The sequence below is a fragment of the Gobio gobio genome (assembly GCF_949357685.1).
Source record: "Gobio gobio genome assembly, chromosome: 19".
Lineage (NCBI taxonomy): Eukaryota > Metazoa > Chordata > Actinopteri > Cypriniformes > Gobionidae > Gobio > Gobio gobio.
Genome location: NC_137112.1, coordinates 3,422,614 through 3,443,461, shown reverse-complemented (window position 1 = coordinate 3,443,461; position 20,848 = coordinate 3,422,614). Strand labels below are relative to the sequence as shown.

At 34.5% G+C, this 20,848-nt stretch overlaps 1 protein-coding gene across 3 annotated transcripts in view; it reads left to right on the top strand.

Moving 5' to 3' along the window:
- Positions 1 to 17,601, top strand: part of sptbn1 (spectrin, beta, non-erythrocytic 1) — a 163,409-nt gene extending 145,808 nt beyond the window's left edge. For all 3 annotated transcript variants that reach the window (XM_079845206.1, XM_079845207.1, XM_079845208.1), the window contains 4 exons: positions 2,378 to 2,586; positions 13,241 to 13,414; positions 13,485 to 13,527; positions 16,234 to 17,601. In XM_079845206.1, the coding sequence (XP_079701332.1) occupies positions 2,378 to 2,586; positions 13,241 to 13,414; positions 13,485 to 13,527; positions 16,234 to 16,464 (657 nt within the window). In that variant the 3' untranslated portion in view covers positions 16,465 to 17,601. The remainder of the gene's footprint in view (positions 1 to 2,377; positions 2,587 to 13,240; positions 13,415 to 13,484; positions 13,528 to 16,233) is intronic.
- Positions 17,602 to 20,848: the final 3,247 nt, after the last annotated feature.

Genomic DNA, 20,848 nt, shown 5'->3' with positions numbered 1-20,848 from the left:
GAACACATGGCACCAGGTGCATTATGGGACGGGTCAGGGCTGTTTTGGCAGCAAAAGGGGGGGACAACACAATATTAGGAATGGTCATAATGTTATGCCTGGTCGGTGTATATGACTGTGATGTGATCGTGACTATGGAGACGTCGCTGCTGCTCAGATGTTAGTGTTGAGGTAGTGAAGATGAACTAAAGCGCTTCTGTTTGAGTTCCTGAGAGCCGCTGTAGCGGAGCAGGCCGGCCCGGGCCCTGGGGTCAGTAACACATCTGGACTGAACTCTGAACTCTGACCTCTGTGTGCTGTTGCTTTAAGCATGACGCGTCTTTCAATCGGTTCGTGAACGGATTGATCCTCAGACGATGTTTCCTGACGCTCTGCAGTGACTGTAGATCCAGAGTTTTCCCTCTTGCATGATCTTTTACATTTAGAGTCAACATGGAACGGCATTCAAAACCTTATTAATTACGTTAAGTGATGGATTTCAATATTTTCCGACATCAATAACATTATCCAATAGTGTTATAAATAGGGCTGTCAAAAGATTAATCGCGATTAATCGCATCCAAAATAAAAGTTTGTGTTTACATAATATAAGTGTGTGTACTCTGTTAATTATTATTTATATATAAATACACACACATTCATGTATATATTGAAGAAATATTTGCATGTATATACTTTATATACATTAATATAATCTAAAATATATGTAAATATAAATGTTTTATATATAAAAATAATATTTTTTTCTTAAATATATACATGCTTGTGTGTGTATTTATATATAAATAATAATTAACAGAGTACACACACATATATTATGTAAACACAAACTTTTATTTTGGATGCGATTAATCGCGATTAATCTTTTGACAGCCCTAGTTATAAATAAATATAATTTATTAGTATGGATAATATATTTCTATTAATATATTAAATGTATTCTTTTTGTAAAAGATATTATTAATTAATATGGATAATAAAAAAAATATTAAATTAATATATTAAGATTAGAATAAAGATAATATAAAAGCTATATCATTTAATTTAAATACTATGAAATGTATTATTTTAGTAAAAAATGATTTATTAGTAAGGATAATACATTTCTATCAATATATTAAAAGCATTATTTTAGTACAAATAATTCAATTGTATTAATATATTAAGATAGTATAAATACTTTATAATATTATATTTAGTTTTTTCATTTTAGTATGAATAATTAACTTCATATTTTAAGATTAGAATAAAGCTAATATAAAGAAATATGATTTAATATAAATACTATGAAATGTATTGTTTTAAGTATAAAAAATATAATTTATTAGTATGGATAATATATTTCTATTAATATATTAAAGGTATTATTTTATTAAAAATAATTCAATTATATTAATATATTAACATTACTTTAAAACACATAAATAAATATAATTTATTAATATAAATACTTTGTTTATATACATATATTAAGTGTATTATTTTAGTAAAATAATATATTAAGTTTAGTATAAAACTAATATAAATATAATTTATTAATATATTAAAGTTTTCTATTGTAAAAATAATAAAATAAAATTAATATATTAAGATTATAATAAAGCTAATATAAAGAAATATGATTTAATATAAATACTTTGTTGATATATTTATATATATATAAAATAAATGTTATGTATGTGTATATATATATATATATATATATATATATACATAAAATATATTTTAGTAAAAAATATAATCAAATACATTTAATATATAGATATAGAATAAAATGTATATATATAATATATTTATATTAATATATTAAAGTATTATTTAATAAAAAAATAATGTTAGTATAAAAGTAATATAAATATAATTTATTGATATAATGTATTATATACATTTATTAATACATTTCATATATTAACATTAGAATAAAATTAATTTAAATAAGCATAATATATTCATATATATTTCCTGTGTCCAATAGCGTGCATGTGTTTGGTGATGTCATCATTAGCAGTTAGATCAGGTGCAAACTGAATATGGAGAATATTGAGTTCATGTTGACTTTCTAGTGTATTTTTCTATTAATGGCTTTTTCACTCCATTTTAATGAGATTCTCTCATCTGTAAACCAGCCGAAGTGACCTTCCCTCCTAACGGCTCTTTCAGAACTCATCCTGTGTGTGTGTGTGTGTGTGTGTGTGTGTGTGTGTGTGTGTGTGTGTGTGTGTGTGTGTGTGTGTGTGTGTGTGTGTGTGTGTGTGTGTGTGTGTGTGTGTGTGTGTGTGTGTGTGTGTGTGTGTGTGTGTGTGTGTGTGTGTGTGTGTGTGTGTGTGTGAGAGCTAAAGCTGATGTGTGTGTAGTAACGCTGGCCGTGTGTCCGCAGGATGGAGTGGATGGTGAGATGAACGGAGTGGCCGAGAGGAGCTCGAAGGAGCCGAGTCCCATCCCGTCCCCGACCGGGGACAGACGGGGTAAAGTGAGCCAGTCCGCGACCCTGCCGGCCAAAGGTCAGGAGACGGCGTCCGCACAGCTGGAGGCGTTTCTGCACCGCAAACACGAGTGGGAAGGCCACAACAAGAAGGCGTCCAGCAGGTGCGACTGAGCCCCAAACACTCACCGTTAGAGCTGTGTGTGCTAGAAACTGCTGAATCATTCTAGCAGCGGCTAATCCATGCTAACATGCTAAAAACATGTTAGCAAACATGATCATTCATGTTATCAATGTGTTAAAACCTAATTCATGCTAAAACATGTTAGCAACATGATCATTCATGTTATCAATGTGTTAAAACCTAATTCATGCTAACAACATGTTAGCAACATGATCATTCATGTTATCAATGTGTTAAAACCTAATTCATGCTAAAGCATGTTAGCAACATGATCATTCATGTTATCAATGTGTTAAAACCTAATTCATGCTAAAGCATGTTAGCAACATGATCATTCATGTTATCAATGTGTTAAAACCTAATTCATGCTAAAACATGTTAGCAAACATGATCATTCATGTTATCAATGTGTTAAAACCTAATTCATGCTAACAACATGTTAGCAAACATGATCATTCATGTTATCAATGTGTTAAAACCTAATTCATGCTAACAGCATGTTAGCAACATAATCATTCATGTTATCAATGTGTTAAAACCTAATTCATGCTAACAGCATGTTAGCAACATGATCATTCATGTTATCAATGTGTTAAAACCTAATTCATGCTAAAACATGTTAGCAACATGATCATTCATGTTATCAATGTGTTAAAACCTAATTCATGCTAACAACATGTTAGCAACATGATCATTCATGTTATCAATGTGTTAAAACCTAATTCATGCTAACAGCATGTTAGCAACATGATCATTCATGTTATCAATGTGTTAAAACCTAATTCATGCTAAAACATGTTAGCAACATGATCATTCATGTTATCAATGTGTTAAAACCTAATTCATGCTAACAGCATGTTAGCAACATGATCATTCATGTTATCAATGTGTTAAAACCTAATTCATGCTAAAACATGTTAGCAACATGATCATTCATGTTATCAATGTGTTAAAACCTAATTCATGCTAACAACATGTTAGCAACATGATCATTCATGTTATCAATGTGTTAAAACCTAATTCATGCTAAAGCATGTTAGCAACATGATCATTCATGTTATCAATGTGTTAAAACCTAATTCATGCTAAAGCATGTTAGCAACATGATCATTCATGTTATCAATGTGTTAAAACCTAATTCATGCTAAAACATGTTAGCAAACATGATCATTCATGTTATCAATGTGTTAAAACCTAATTCATGCTAACAACATGTTAGCAAACATGATCATTCATGTTATCAATGTGTTAAAACCTAATTCATGCTAACAGCATGTTAGCAACATAATCATTCATGTTATCAATGTGTTAAAACCTAATTCATGCTAACAGCATGTTAGCAACATGATCATTCATGTTATCAATGTGTTAAAACCTAATTCATGCTAAAACATGTTAGCAACATGATCATTCATGTTATCAATGTGTTAAAACCTAATTCATGCTAACAACATGTTAGCAACATGATCATTCATGTTATCAATGTGTTAAAACCTAATTCATGCTAACAGCATGTTAGCAACATGATCATTCATGTTATCAATGTGTTAAAACCTAATTCATGCTAAAACATGTTAGCAACATGATCATTCATGTTATCAATGTGTTAAAACCTAATTCATGCTAACAACATGTTAGCAACATGATCATTCATGTTATCAATGTGTTAAAACCTAATTCATGCTAAAGCATGTTAGCAACATGATCATTCATGTTATCAATGTGTTAAAACCTAATTCATGCTAAAACATGTTAGCAAACATGATCATTCATGTTATCAATGTGTTAAAACCTAATTCATGCTAACAACATGTTAGCAAACATGATCATTCATGTTATCAATGTGTTAAAACCTAATTCATGCTAACAGCATGTTAGCAACATAATCATTCATGTTATCAATGTGTTAAAACCTAATTCATGCTAAAATATGTTAGCAAACATGATCATTCATGTTATCAATGTGTTAAAACCGAATTCATGCTAAAACATGTTAGCAAACATGATCATTCATGTTATCAATGCGTTAAAACCGAATTCATGCTAAAACATGTTAGCAAACATGATCATTCATGTTATCAATGTGTTAAAACCTAATTCATGCTAACAACATGTTAGCAAACATGATCATTCATGTTATCAATGTGTTAAAACCTAATTCATGCTAAAATATGTTAGCAAACATGATCATTCATGTTATCAATGTGTTAAAACCGAATTCATGCTAAAACATGTTAGCAACATGATCATTCATGTTATCAATGCGTTAAAACCGAATTCATGCTAAAACATGTTAGCAACATGATCATTCATGTTATCAATGCGTTAAAACCGAATTCATGCTAAAACATGTTAGCAACATGATCATTCATGTTATCAATGCGTTAAAACCGAATTCATGCTAAAACATGTTAGCAAACATGATCATTCATGTTATCAATGCGTTAAAACCGAATTCATGCTAAAACATGTTAGCAAACATGATCATTCATGTTATCAATGCGTTAAAACCGAATTCATGCTAAAACATGTTAGCAACATGATCATTCATGTTATCAATGCGTTAAAACCGAATTCATGCTAAAACATGTTAGCAACATGATCATTCATGTTATCAATGCGTTAAAACCGAATTCATGCTAAAACATGTTAGCAACATGATCATTCATGTTATCAATGCGTTAAAACCGAATTCATGCTAAAACATGTTAGCAACATGATCATTCATGTTATCAATGTGTTAAAACCTAATTCATGCTAAAGCATGTTAGCAACATGATCATTCATGTTATCAATGTGTTAAAACCTAATCATGCTAACAACATGTTAGCAACATGATCATTCATGTTATCAATGCGTTAAAACCGAATTCATGCTAAAACATGTTAGCAACATGATCATTCATGTTATCAATGCGTTAAAACCGAATTCATGCTAAAACATGTTAGCAACATGATCATTCATGTTATCAATGCGTTAAAACCGAATTCATGCTAAAACATGTTAGCAACATGATCATTCATGTTATCAATGCGTTAAAACCGAATTCATGCTAAAACATGTTAGCAACATGATCATTCATGTTATCAATGTGTTAAAACCTAATTCATGCTAAAGCATGTTAGCAACATGATCATTCATGTTATCAATGTGTTAAAACCTAATCATGCTAACAACATGTTAGCAACATGATCATTCATGTTATCAATGTGTTAAAACCTAATCATGCTAACAACATGTTAGCAACATGATCATTCATGTTATCAATGTGTTAAAACCGAATTCATGCTAAAACATGTTAGCAACATGATCATTCATGTTATCAATGTGTTAAAACCTAATCATGCTAACAACATGTTAGCAACATGATCATTCATGTTATCAATGTGTTAAAACCGAATTCATGCTAAAACATGTTAGCAACATGATCATTCATGTTATCAATGTGTTAAAACCGAATTCATGCTAACAACATGTTAGCAACATGATCATTCATGTTATCAATGCGTTAAAACCTAATTCATGCTCAAACATGTTAGCAACATGATCATTCATGTTATCAATGTGTTAAAACCTAATTCATGCTAACAACATGTTAGCAACATGATCATTCATGTTATCAATGTGTTAAAACCTAATTCATGCTAACAACATGTTAGCAACATGATCATTCATGTTATCAATGTGTTAAAACCGAATTCATGCTACAACATGTTAGCAACATGATCATTCATGTTATCAATGTGTTAAAACCTAATTCATGCTAACAACATGTTAGCAACATGATCATTCATGTTATCAATGTGTTAAAACCTAATTCATGCTAACAACATGTTAGCAACATGATCATTCATGTTATCAATGTGTTAAAACCGAATTCATGCTAAAACATGTTAGCAAACATGATCATTCATGTTATCAATGTGTTAAAACCTAATTCATGCTAACAACATGTTAGCAACATGATCATTCATGTTATCAATGTGTTAAAACCGAATTCATGCTAAAACATGTTAGCAACATGATCATTCATGTTATCAATGTGTTAAAACCGAATTCATGCTAACAACATGTTAGCAAACATGATCATTCATGTTATCAATGTGTTAAAACCTAATTCATGCTCAAACATGTTAGCAACATGATCATTCATGTTATCAATGCGTTAAAACCTAATTCATGCTCAAACATGTTAGCAACATGATCATTCATGTTATCAATGTGTTAAAACCTAATTCATGCTAACAACATGTTAGCAACATGATCATTCATGTTATCAATGTGTTAAAACCTAATTCATGCTAACAACATGTTAGCAACATGATCATTCATGTTATCAATGTGTTAAAACCGAATTCATGCTACAACATGTTAGCAACATGATCATTCATGTTATCAATGTGTTAAAACCTAATTCATGCTAACAACATGTTAGCAACATGATCATTCATGTTATCAATGTGTTAAAACCTAATTCATGCTAACAACATGTTAGCAACATGATCATTCATGTTATCAATGTGTTAAAACCGAATTCATGCTAAAACATGTTAGCAAACATGATCATTCATGTTATCAATGTGTTAAAACCTAATTCATGCTAACAACATGTTAGCAACATGATCATTCATGTTATCAATGTGTTAAAACCTAATCATGCTAACAACATGTTAGCAACATGATCATTCATGTTATCAATGTGTTAAAACCTAATTCATGCTAACAACATGGTAAAGCATGTTAAAAAATTATACTTCATGTTAGGAAAGTGTTAAAATGTGCTAATTCATGCTAACAACATGCTAAAGCATGTTAGAAAAATTATAATTAATGCTAGCATTGTTAGCTACATGATAATTCATGTTATCAATGTGTTAAAACCGAATTCATGCTAGCAAAATGCTAATTCATGTTAGCAAAGTGTTAAAACGTGCTAATTCATGCTAACAATATGCTAAAACATGTTAACAACATGATCATTCATGTTCTCAATGTGTTAAAACCGAACTCATGCTAACAAAATGCCAAAGCATGTTAGAAAATTATAATTCATGTTAGCAAAGTGTTAAAACGTGCTAATTCATGCTAACAACATGCTAAAGCTTGTTAGAAAAATGATAATTCATGCTAGCATTGTTAGCTACATGATAATTTATGTTATCAATGTGTTAAAATCTAATTCATGCTAGCGAAATGCTCATTCATGTCAGCAAAGAGTTAAAATGTGCTAATTCATGCTAACAACATGCTAAAGCATGTTAGAAAAATTATAATTCATGTTACCAAAGTGTTAAAACGTGCTAATTCATGCTAACAACATGTTAGCTACATGATAATTTATGATATCAATGTGTTAACCTAATTAATGCTAACAAAATGCTCATTCATGTTAGCAAAGCGTTAAAATGTGCTAATTCATTCTAACAACATGTTAGCTACATGATAATTCATGTTATCAATGTGTTAAAATCTAATTAATGTTAACAAAATGCTCATTCATGTTAGCAAAGCGTTAAAACATGCTAATTAATGCTAACAACATGCTTATACATGTTAGCAACATGATAATTCATGTTATCAATGTGTATAAACATAATTAATGCTAACAAATTGCTCATTCATGTTAGCAAAGCGTTAAAACATGTTAATTCATGCTAAGTTATGCTATAGTATGCTTGCAAAGCGTTACATCATGTTAACAATGTGTGCTAAAACATGCTAATCCATATTAGCAATGTTGCAAATCGTGTTGTCAACCATGCTCATTCTTGTTAAAAACACATGTTCAAAAATGTTAGCAACATGCTTATTCATGTTAACAAAATGCTAAAACATGTTAGAAACATAATTCATGTTATCAATGTGTTAAAACCTAATTCATGCTAGCAAAAAGGTCACTCGTATTAGCAAAGTGTTATAACATGCTAATTAATGCTAACATGCTATAATATGCTTGCAAAGCGTTAAATCATGTTAGCAATGTGTTAAAAAATGCTAATCCATGCCATTAATGTTGCAAAACATACCAATTCATGCTAGAAACAAGTTCAAAAATGTTGTCAACATGTTAATTCATGCTATCGAAGTGTTAAATCATGTTAGCATTGTGTTAAAACATACTAATTCATGTTCGCAATGCGATAAAACACTCTAGCAAACATGCTAATTCATGGTAGCAGTGTTAAAACATGTTACCAATGTGGTAAAACATGCTCATAAAATGCTAAATCATGTTAGCAAAGTGGTAAAACACATTAGCAAAATGTTAATTCAAAGTGTTAAATCATGTTAGCAATGTGGTAAAACATGCTAATTCATGCTAGTAAAATGTTAAATCATGTTAGCAATGTCGTAAAACATGCTAATTCATGCTTGCAATATTTACTAAATCAATATTGCTAGCAATTTGTTAAACATGTTAACAAAATGATAATGAATGTTTACAATGTGTTAAAACATGATAATTCATGTTGGCATTAGCAGGGCTAAAAGTTACATAGTGTGCCTTTAAAACCATGCAGTATGTTGTATACAGTACATGCTTAAGTTTACCTGCAATTTGGGAATGGTGAGCGTTTTGAACTTTGCCGATAATACTTCCCCTGAACTGCAGTGTTAATTTCGTTGGCGAATAATTTTCGTCAACAACCTTTTTTCACTGACGAAAACGAGACAATAACTAAATAAAAACTAGTGTCGGATGACAAAAACTATGACGAAAAGGCTCACACACCCCCAATCCAGCGCTCCAGAGCGGCTCAATCAATCAATAACACACATTTATGCCAGGCTATTGTTGATGAACTAATGCTGATGAATAGTGACAATGTTTACTTTACGCTGTTTATATAGTAATATGTTTTAGACGGTTGTAACAATGCTTATTTTATCTCCTAAACTTGAATGAGCAACTGCAACAGAGGCGCATACATTTCAAAATAAGAGTCCCGGTGTATTTCAAGCTTGTTTATAATTAAGTCACGCATTATATATTCATTTTTAGTTACACAATAAACTGTATTTAATTGAATTCCCATTTAATTAAGTTATAATAATAATTAAAAATAGTCAGGAGGAAAGACCAGTATTTGACACACATTCAATAAAGTATCAGGGTTATAATAGTTCCCTAAAACCATTTAAAAAACTTAATTACTTGAAATTAAATAAATGTTAACTGAAATTAAAATAAAAAAATACACTTATTTGAAGCTTTAGCTTAACCTGATATGGCCGACTGACTAAAACAGAAATACAAAGTCATAAAAACTATATAGCTGTGTTTAAAAAACGAACAAAAAAAGTGAATTGAGCTCTCTTCGTGTATTTTTAATGTCAAAAACACAACAATGTCAAAATGTCAGTTCAAGTGACAGTCGGTTATGTAATGCTTAAATGCTTAATGTATTACAATTTAACTAATTAGATTTTAGGAGACTAAATCTACTGTAGATTTAAAATCTTATGATATTTAGTCGACTAAAACTAGACTAAAACTAAAAGCAATTCAGGTGACTAAAATATGACTGAAACTAAATGGCATTTTAGTCAAAAGACTAAAACTAAATCAAAATTTGCTGTCAAAATCAGGGCTTAAAAATGGAAAAAAATATCAATGGGTTCACTCCGAGGAGAATCGATATTATAGCGTTTCCGTTTTTGTGTTCCTCAATAAACATTACTGTTCCGAAAACAGTTTGATTTGAAAAAATACCGGTTAATAACGTTATTTTAATTTAGCCTATACTTTAAACAAACATGTATAAATAAAGACTTATTTTCACTCAATAATAATATAACGCATGGTAATTAAACTTGAATATTTATTTCATAACATCTTTAAAACCACAACAGAAATACATGCATTAATTACAAAGCATAAACAGCGGACCTGTTTTAATGGAGCGTTAGACAATCGAAAGTGGCTCTTATGTCTAATTATTTTCATAAGAGTGAAAAGATTCTTTGTACATAACTTTTTTTCAACACGACTTGTTTTAAAAATTGCATGAATAAAGAATAAATAAACTGGATAACCATTGCTCTTTTAATTGCTATTTTCAAAGCAAACACTGCGCAACACGTCCTTACATCACATGATCAAATTCAGTCGGCTAATAAAGCTCGATCATTTAATGCAATATAACACCATTTAATACGAAGCATCATTCGTCTATATAGAAAACATTGACCTGTATTGGCAATCTGAAAGACTATAGGAAAAACGTTTGATAGATGCTATAGCCTACTTGGATAGGCTTAAACGAAATCCACAAACTAGCCTAAATCAGACTATTTGAGCTTAAAGTCCGTACTGCTTCTTTAAACGTACGAAAATAATGTCCTCCAATACCTGAGCTTTCATTGATGAGCTCAGCGGGGAAAGAAATGTACTTGAGGCGTGTAAATGCGCGCGCTCACACTGACTTGCGTTACCGGTAGATTCATAGATGATATTTCACTCACGCTTGATCCGTCACATCACATGCTGGACTACTCTATTCATGATTGGTCACTGCCAAATTAAAATATTAAAGAGAACGATAAAATAACCTTATTAACCGGTTAATGGTCATTTCAAATTAACGTTTCTGTTCAGAATGATTCACATTGATTTTGATTCCGTTTTCGTTTTTGTTCCTCTTAAAATTTCGTTCGTTTCCGGTTTTCGTTTTCGTTCCTTGAACCGGTTCAGAGCCCTGGTGGGAATGAACACTGCTGAACTGTTAATGGACATAATCATCAGAGTCTTCAGGTCCTCGCAGGAATCACAGCTGGAGCATCAGTTGCATAAACTTAGCCATTATGTTTAGACTGTGTCTTAAGAACTCATTTGACTCACTAGTAATTAGTCAAGAGGTCTTACTTTTCTGATTCAAATTAGACCAATAAAACTTTTTATGTAACTGACTTTAAAAAGTTAAAGAGCACCTATTATGGTATTTAAAATGTTCCAAATATTGTTTTAGAAGTCCCCAACAACAGTTTTGCATGCATGCAATGACAAAAAAGACTTGTTTTCTTATAATATGCGTTTATTTTGACCTGTTTTGACAGCGATTCTCAAATGATTCCTTTAGTGACTCACTTTTCAAAACCCCGCCTTTACGTGACGCTGATCTGCGCTGATTGGTCCGATGACCCAGTCAGTTGTGATTGGTTTAGTCTGTGCAGATATTTTCAGAAACGGAACGCCCATCAAAGTCTTATAGTGACAGTAATTTGTTAATATGTGTCAGGAGTTATGAATATGAAAACCGCGTCTGTACCGTTTGATTGTAATATGAGCCTCAGCTGATCTCATTCATAAAAAAACTCCTCTATTCTCCTCACGAAGACTCAAATCAACATCCCTCAGGGCTTTTAGTTCAAAAGTGTGCAGATGAGGAGAAATATTGATAGATCCTCATATGTCTGTGTCAAATTTCTAAACAGAGGAGTATTTTTTATTCAATACTTCCTCAAAATGCGCAGATGTAGCCTAATCATGAGCGATTGAGTCTCTTATGAGCTGTTCTCAATAAAAAATATAGAAAATAACTATATATACGGTGCACTGTCATATTTCAAACTTTGCAGGATGTTTTTGTTCACTTAGATCTATGTTACACACTACATGAAAGGTACATTTCTAAATTCCATGATAGGTGCTCTTTAAGAACAGTCTTGAAGAAATAAATAGAGGACTAACTTTTAACCCTTTAACTGTCCCCCCCTTTTTGAGAATACACATTAAAATGCACTATCCAAACTTAAAGGGCTGTAATTCAAGAATGCTTTGGAATATAGACCAAAGTTTGGTCTCGTTTTAAAGACGACATTCTGCAGATTATTGCTGAAGTGATTAAAAATATGAAAGTATGAAATAGTTATGGAAGTTTAAATTTACTGTAAATGAAAAAAAACTGTACTAAATATTTCTTATTTCATATAAAATATATATTTTACAAAAAAGAATTTACTCTAAAATTACTATAAAATCAAAGCCATATGTCTAACCAATTTGTGTTCCAAATTTGAAGTTGATATCACAAAAATTGAAGTCCCCATGAGATTTTGTTTAGGCGCTGTACCAAAAATAGCCACCGGGTGTCATTCAAATTCCATTTATTGTTGTTTTGATGCATTTTCCTGTAAATATCTGTCCAAATATTACTTCCATCACAAAACAGTCACCAAATATGGACCCTTGAGACTCAGACCTTTCCGACAATATGCGTTTTGTCAAGATTGGAAAAGATAAAATATAAATGAATATAAAGTAGTTAAAATAATTGTTGTACTATGAAACATGACACCGCCCACTAGGGGAGGAGCCCACTAGAATAATTTAAGAGTAACGTTTCCATGGCAACACAATGTCCGATTTCAAAACGGTTTTCACAGGATGAATTTTGAGTTTGTAAGCTTTCAAATGATACCTAATTTGTGATAATTACTTAAATATATGATATGAAAAAAGGCGATCAAAAAAAGAGCACCAGGCGTCCCACCTGTGGGACGGTGACAGTTAAGAGGTTAAGCCTAGTCTAAGCAGTTTCTGCAGTTTTTCCTCTTGGGTTGATGAAAGCAGTCCAGATGTCCCTGCATGCGTTCACTCAGACCCAGTGACTGAGCTCTGTGTGTGTCCTCAGATCCTGGCATAACGTGTACTGTGTCATCAATAACCACGAGATGGGCTTCTACAAGGACAATAAGAGCGCGGGCCAGGGCATCCCCTACCACAACGAGATCCCCATCAGCCTGAAGGAGGCCGTCTGCGAGGTGGCCGTGGACTATAAGAAGAAGAAGCACGTCTTCAAGCTCAGGTGAGGATTGAGCTCTGGGGATCCTCTGATGTGTTTCTGCTGTCACTGAACCGCTCTTCTCTCTCTGCAGAGTCACTGATGGGAATGAGTATCTGTTCCAAGCCAAAGATGATGTGAGTCTGCTTTAATCATAACTCCAGCAATATTACACCATCAGCACACACTCTGAAGCACCGCCCCCTGGTGGCACACGAGAAACAAGGGATGATGGATGGATGATAGATACAGATAGATACATAGATAGATGATGGATGGATGGATGGATGGATGGATGGATGGATGGATGGATGGATGGAACGAATGATAGATGGATGGAATGAACAATATATGGATAGATAGATGAATAGATGGATGATAGATAGATGAATAGATGGATGGATGGATAGATGAATAGATGGATGGATAGGTAGATGGATGGAATGAATGATGGATAGATGAATAGATGGATGGATAGATAGATGATGGATAGATAGATGGATGCAATGTTTGATTGATGGATGGATGGATGGATGGATGGATGGATGGATGGATGGATGGATGGATGGATGGATGGATGGATGGATGGATGGAACGAATGATAGATGGATGGAATGAACAATATATGGATGGATAAATGAATAGATGGATGGATGGATAAATAGATGGATAGATAGATGAATAGATGGATGGGTGGATGGATGGATGGATAAATAGATGGATAGATAGATGAATAGATGGATGGATAGATAGATGAATAGATGGATGGATAGGTAGATGGATGGAATGAATGATGGATAGATGAATAGATGGATGGATAGATAGATGATGGATAGATAGATGGATGCAATGTTAAATATATGGTTGGATGGATGGATGGATGGATGGATGGATGGATGGATGGATGGATGGATGGATGGATGGATGGATGGATGGATGGATGGATGGATGGAACAAAATATATGTGGATGGATGAATGGAACGAATGATAGATGGATGGAATGAACAATATATGGATGGATAAATGAATAGATAGATGGGTGGGTGGATGGATAAATAGATGGATAGATAGATGAATAGATGGATGGATAGGTAGATGGATGGAATGAATGATGGATAGATGAATAGATGGATGGATAGATAGATGGATGCAATGAATGATGGATTGATGGATGGATGAATGACGGATTGATGGATAGATTGATGGATGGATGGATGGATGGATTATAGATGGAAGAATAGATAGATAGATGGATGGAACAAACAATATATGGATGGATGGATGCATGAATAGATAGATGGATGGAACAAAATATATATGGATGGATGAATGGATGGATGGAACGAATGATGGATGGATGGATGGATGGATGGATGGATGGATGGATGGATGGATAGGTAGATGGATGGATGGATGGATGGATGGATGGATTATAGATGGAAGAATAGATAGATAGATGGATGGAACAAACAATATATGGATAGATGGATGGATAGGTAGATGGATGGAATGAATGATGGATAGATGAATAGATGGATGGATAGATAGATGGATGCAATGAATGATGGATTGATGGATGGATGAATGACGGATTGATAGATAGATAGATGGATGGATGGATGGATGGATTATAGATGGAAGAATAGATAGATAGATGGATGGAACAAACAATATATGGATGGATGGATGCATGAATAGATAGATGGATGGAACAAAATATATATGGATGGATGAATGGATGGATGGAACGAATGATGGATGGATGGATGGATGGATGGATGGATGGATGGATAGGTAGATGGATGGAATGAATGATGGATAGATGAATAGATGGATGGATAGATAGATGGATGCAATGAATGATGGATTGATGGATAGATAGATAGATAGATAGATAGATAGATAGATAGATAGATAGATAGATAGATAGATAGATAGATAGATAGATAGATAGATAGATAGATAGATAGATAGATAGATAGATAGATAGATAGATAGATAGATGGATGGATGGATGGATGGATGGATGGATGGATGGATTATAGATGGAAGAATAGATAGATAGATGGATGGAACAAACAATATATGGTTGGTTGGATGGATGGATGAATGGATGAATAGATAGATGGATGGAGCAAAATATATGTGGATGGATGAATGGATGGATGGAACGAATGATAGATGGATGGATGGATGGATGGATGGATGGATGGATTGATGGATGGATGGATAGATAGATAGATAGATGGATGGAATGAATGATAGATGGATGGATGGATGGATGAATGAATAGATGGATAGATAGATAGATGGAACGAATGATATATGGATGGATGGATGAATAGATGGATGGACGAATAGATGGAAAAATAGATAGATAGATGGAATGAATGATATATAGATGGATAGATAGATAGATAGATAGATAGATAGATAGATAGATAGATAGATAGATAGATAGATAGATAGATAGATAGATAGATAGATAGATAGATAGATAGATAGATAGATAGATAGATAGATAGATAGATTGATGAATGGATAGATAGATGGAATGAATGATATATGGATGGATGGATGAATGAATAGATGGAAAAATAGATAGATGGATGGAACAAACAATGTATGTATGTATGGATGGATGAATAGATGGATGGATGGATGGAACAACAGATAGATCAACTAAAACTAGTCATTAGAAATATTCATAAATAATCATTTGCATAACACTCGTTCAGACTGGGAATGTATTTCAATTACTTTCATTACAGTAAAGACACATAATATGTCATGTTTTCTGAATGTGAATTAACTGTGTGTGTGTGTGTGTGTGTGTGTGAAGGAGGAGATGAACACATGGATCCAGGCCATTCAGAATGCCGGAAGCGTCTCTTCGTCCTCGGAGAAATCCGAGATCACGCCTAGCAACCAGAGCACGCCCGCCTCCAGCCGCGCCCACACACTCCCGGCAACCGTCTCCCTGACGACCGAATCCAGCCCCGGCAAACGCGAGAAAGACAAGGAGAAGGACAAAGAGAAGCGCTTCAGCCTCTTCAGCAAGAAGAAGCAGTAGACGTCCGTCTGTCTGTTCCCCGCCAACAGAAACATTCGACTCTCTCATTTCCTCCATTCTTCTTCTTCTTCTTCTTCTTCTCATTATTCCGATTCTGTCGTTTCCTTTGTGTCTGCCCACCTCCAAGTGATATCCCAGCATGCAATGCTCATGAAGACGCCACACTCTGTGCCTGACACCCCACCAATCGGCTTCCAAAGTTGTACGAAAAAGGAAAAAAATCGGTGTGTTTAAACGCAAAAAAAAGCCAGAGTGTGTGTGTCGATTCCAATCCGGACGTGTTTTTTTTACGCTCTTCCGTTTCTATTGTGGTTGATTTTGGAATCCTGAATCTTGCTCTGGTTTTTCTAACCGCGTGTCATTGAGGGCTCTGGATATTTCAAACATTTTCCTCAATTTTGTGAGGCTGTCTTGGAGAGGCGGCGAATCTCTCTTTGTTGTCCGGGAACAAGACAGTGACGCTTCGAAACGATTCCCCGTCCCGCCGGCAGGGGGGCGGACCCGAACGATTCCTCGCCGCCGCGCCGAGTTTCGTCAGATTTGCCTTTTAACGATTATAAGCTGATTATTAATATAGACTAACATTCGCTCGAGGCGGGTCCGACCAAACTATACGAATGTTTGCTGGTAACCCCGATCAGTTTTTATTCCTTTTTGTTTGTTGTCATTTCTCTTGGGTTTTATCATAATATATGTTTCGAATAATTCTAGTACAGAGTATAAAGATTAGATGTATTATAAACACTTTAAAGCATCAATGTTAAGTGAACTGAGGTAATGTTACTCTCAAACGACGACGACAAAAAAAACACTCAAAAAAGAACAAAAAAAAAGACTACGGTTACTTGCTTGTGGGCTATAGCACTGAGCATTATCTTTTCTCTTTGTTTTTTTCTCGTTATGGCTTCATCCCCCGCTCTCCCGCTCTTTGATACATAGTGCGCATCCCTCCGTCACGGTATCTATTGTACTTTTCATCTACTGCACAATCAAACGCATCATACTAGGAATGAAATCCTCCGGGCGTCCTGAGCGCGTATAGAAACGCTCAGATGTATGAAACTGCACCTGTAGACTTTAACCCCTGCCCTGTTAAATATGTGCGATGTCATTAAATGCTTTTAAACATTACTCTCATCTCTCGACTCGTCTGTTGATTGTGTGTGTGTGTGTGTGTGTGTGTGTGTGTGTATTTAGCTAGCTCTTGCGGGGGTTGTTATGTTGGGGACAAATGTGTATATGTATAGCGGCAGTTTTCATAACAGAAAATGGGCAAAGAGGCGGGACGTGGGCGGAGCTGAGGTGATGACTAACAGACAGCAGACAAACGGCGATCCACCTGTCACTCAAAGTGGCCACGCCCCTTAATTGACCTATCGGTAAGCCCCGCCCTCCTTAGTTACTGTTGCTAACTCGGACAAACAAACGGAGTTGCTAAATCTTACAATGACAGCGGTCAGTGTGCAAACCTTATCCAGAGATGTTTTTGGACACAGATTGTAGTGTATATCCCGTCCGAATGATGGCCAAACTTTACTGATGGTTTATCAAGTTTATTGCATCGTTATTCACTCGTTTATACTCGTAAGAGCTGAATAAACAAAGCATAAGAAGTGCGCATTAACGTCTCATTCACAGACTCTCTCTCTCCGTTGCATTATCATTAACACACACAGCAAATTACACAAAAACACTAACAGTAAACAAACATATACAGAGCGTATGCCTTTTCGGGGGTGCAGTTAATAAACTGTGTGCAAGCTCTTCCTTTAGACTATAATACCCATCAAAATAAGAGTCCTCCTTATAAGACAGATAATGTAGACCTTAAACATATCTAAAATGAAATTAATTGACATATAACCAGTTTAATATGGAGAGGCACTGAAATGTGTTTTTGACCTACAGTGTCACATGACGTGAGAACAGTTAGTTATTTCAGTTTGTATGTTAGCAGGGACTTTAATCGTAACTTAACGATAGTTTGACAAACACAAAATCCTCTCAGGATCGCTGGAGTCAGTGTTACAGTTCCTCAGGCACGACGTTTGAGCATTTTTGTAGCATAAACACCATCAAACCGATGAGAGCTTCGGATTTTCCAATGTTTCTCTATGGCGCTGAAACCTAAAGATGTCTGAGTTCCGGTCCCAGCGCAACTGATACTCAACTGCTATTGGCTCATCTGCGTATGAGGGGAGGGGCTTACCGATAGGTCAATTATGCAGAACTTTAAGGCTTTATATAGACGCACGAGCGTTGCCACGGTAACGCGCCTGGCCCGAAGTTAACTTCCGGTCTGTGTTTGTTTATCGGTCTGGCAAGGGGATAGTATGGCGCACTACTCAGTAGAAACACATTTTTGACGTACTATTCTTGGATAACATGATATAAATATTAACGATCAAGCAGAGAGAATATGACACCAGCGCAAAAACAGTGTGTGCGACTCACCAACAGGGGCGCCGCTAGCAATTTTGGGCCCTAAAGAATATGATGTTGGGCCCCTACCGCACCAACCTAGCTATCCAAAATCTCTGTCTGCAATTTAATAATACTGACCAATTAAGCTCCGCTCGCTCAACCCAGAATGCCCCAATTGGCTGATGAAAATCATTGATTAAAATTAAGATACAAAACTAAATTTACTTTAAAGAAAGGCTTTCTACAAAACAGAACTTAAAGATGCAGTCACAATCATGTCTGACCCACTCTATGTCTCCTTTCTCACTCATGCTGTTCACTTTTCATAATCAACATAGATTTACAACATAGTTAGACATAAAACAATAACATTATAATATTTAAATATAAAACTAAATACCTCTTCTTAATGGCTACAACAAGTATAGCACACTACAATACAGAGAAATGTCATGTTGGAGTGGGATTTCTGCAAATGTCGTTTTACCCGTGAGTTTCGCTGTATTTTGCCGGAAATGCAGAAATAAGCCATAATTTTGTTTTATTTGTAACTCTTTGGTAGATTATACATTTATAAGTTCTATTACATTTCTTCTAGTACTGTTAAAAAAAAAATCTCTGGGGGCCCTGAAAGTGCGTGGGCCCTTAGAATCGTCCTAAATTCAGAATGTATGTTTAATGTAATTTACTTGTTATTTATTTAGCTTGTTATCAGATATAATCTACTCTAGAGGAACTTATTCTGTCTGCGTTTACACTCAGCATTAACATGCGATCGCCGTGATCATCAGCCAATCAGGCGAGTTTACATTTGTTCACATCAAGTGGTCGCCATCTGGATAACTGATCGCATTTATGTTTCCCGCAAAATATTTAATGTGCCTTTATCACGGAGTGCAAAACAACTTTGGCTTTGTCTTCTATTAATGCCAGTGCCCATAGATCACGGGATTTTTTGTGATGCATTCATACATTCATTCTCAAATAGGGCACTTTATCTACAAGTTAACTTTCCCAACATTAATCTTATGAAACTTGTCATTCCGATGCATTGCATGATTGAAGGCGAGCGCGCAAGCATTTATAGATACTGTACAGAAAACGGCATTACACGGCCCTTAAAGGGTTATTAGTTCACCACAAAATGTTATTACTCTCCCTCATGTCGTTCCAAACCGGCAAGACCTTCCTTCATCAGAACACAACTTAAGATTTTAACATAAGATTTTCTTCTTCTCTACAGTCTTACGGGTTGGGGTCGACATGAGGGGAGTAATTAATGTATGAATTTACATTTTTGGGTGAACTAACCCTTTAAGGGGGGCGTTTCCCCCACTCTATATTGCAGACAGAAATGGGAGATTATTTATAATAAACATGATGAAACAATAAAAACATGTAAATTAAGATAATGCTGCCCAATTAAAATGAAATAGGATAGCGCATAAGAAAGATAACGCAGCCTCTGTTGTTATTGATTCTTTGTGGACGTCTACCGGAAGTTAAAGGGTTAGTTCACCCAAAAATGTAAATTGTGTCATTAATGACTTCCCCTCATGTGGTTGGACACCCGTCAGACCTCCGTTCATCTTCAGACACAAATGAAGATATTTTAGTGTAAATCTGATGCTCTGAAAGGCCTCCATTGGCTCAACTTTACACTCTCAAGACCCTTAAAAGACACTAAAGACTAAAGTTACAAAGTCCATATCACTACAGCGGCTCTACAATAACTTTATGAATCGGCGAGAATAGTTTTTGTGCGCAAAAAAACCCTAAATAACGACTTATATAGTGATGACGATTTCAAAACACGGCCTCATGAAGCTTCGAAGCGTTATGAATCAGCGAGTCGAATCAGCGGTTTGGCGGTTTGACACGCGATTCGAATCATGAATCGACTCACTGATTCATAACGCTTCGAAGCTTCATGAGGCCGTGTTTTGAAATCGTCACCTTT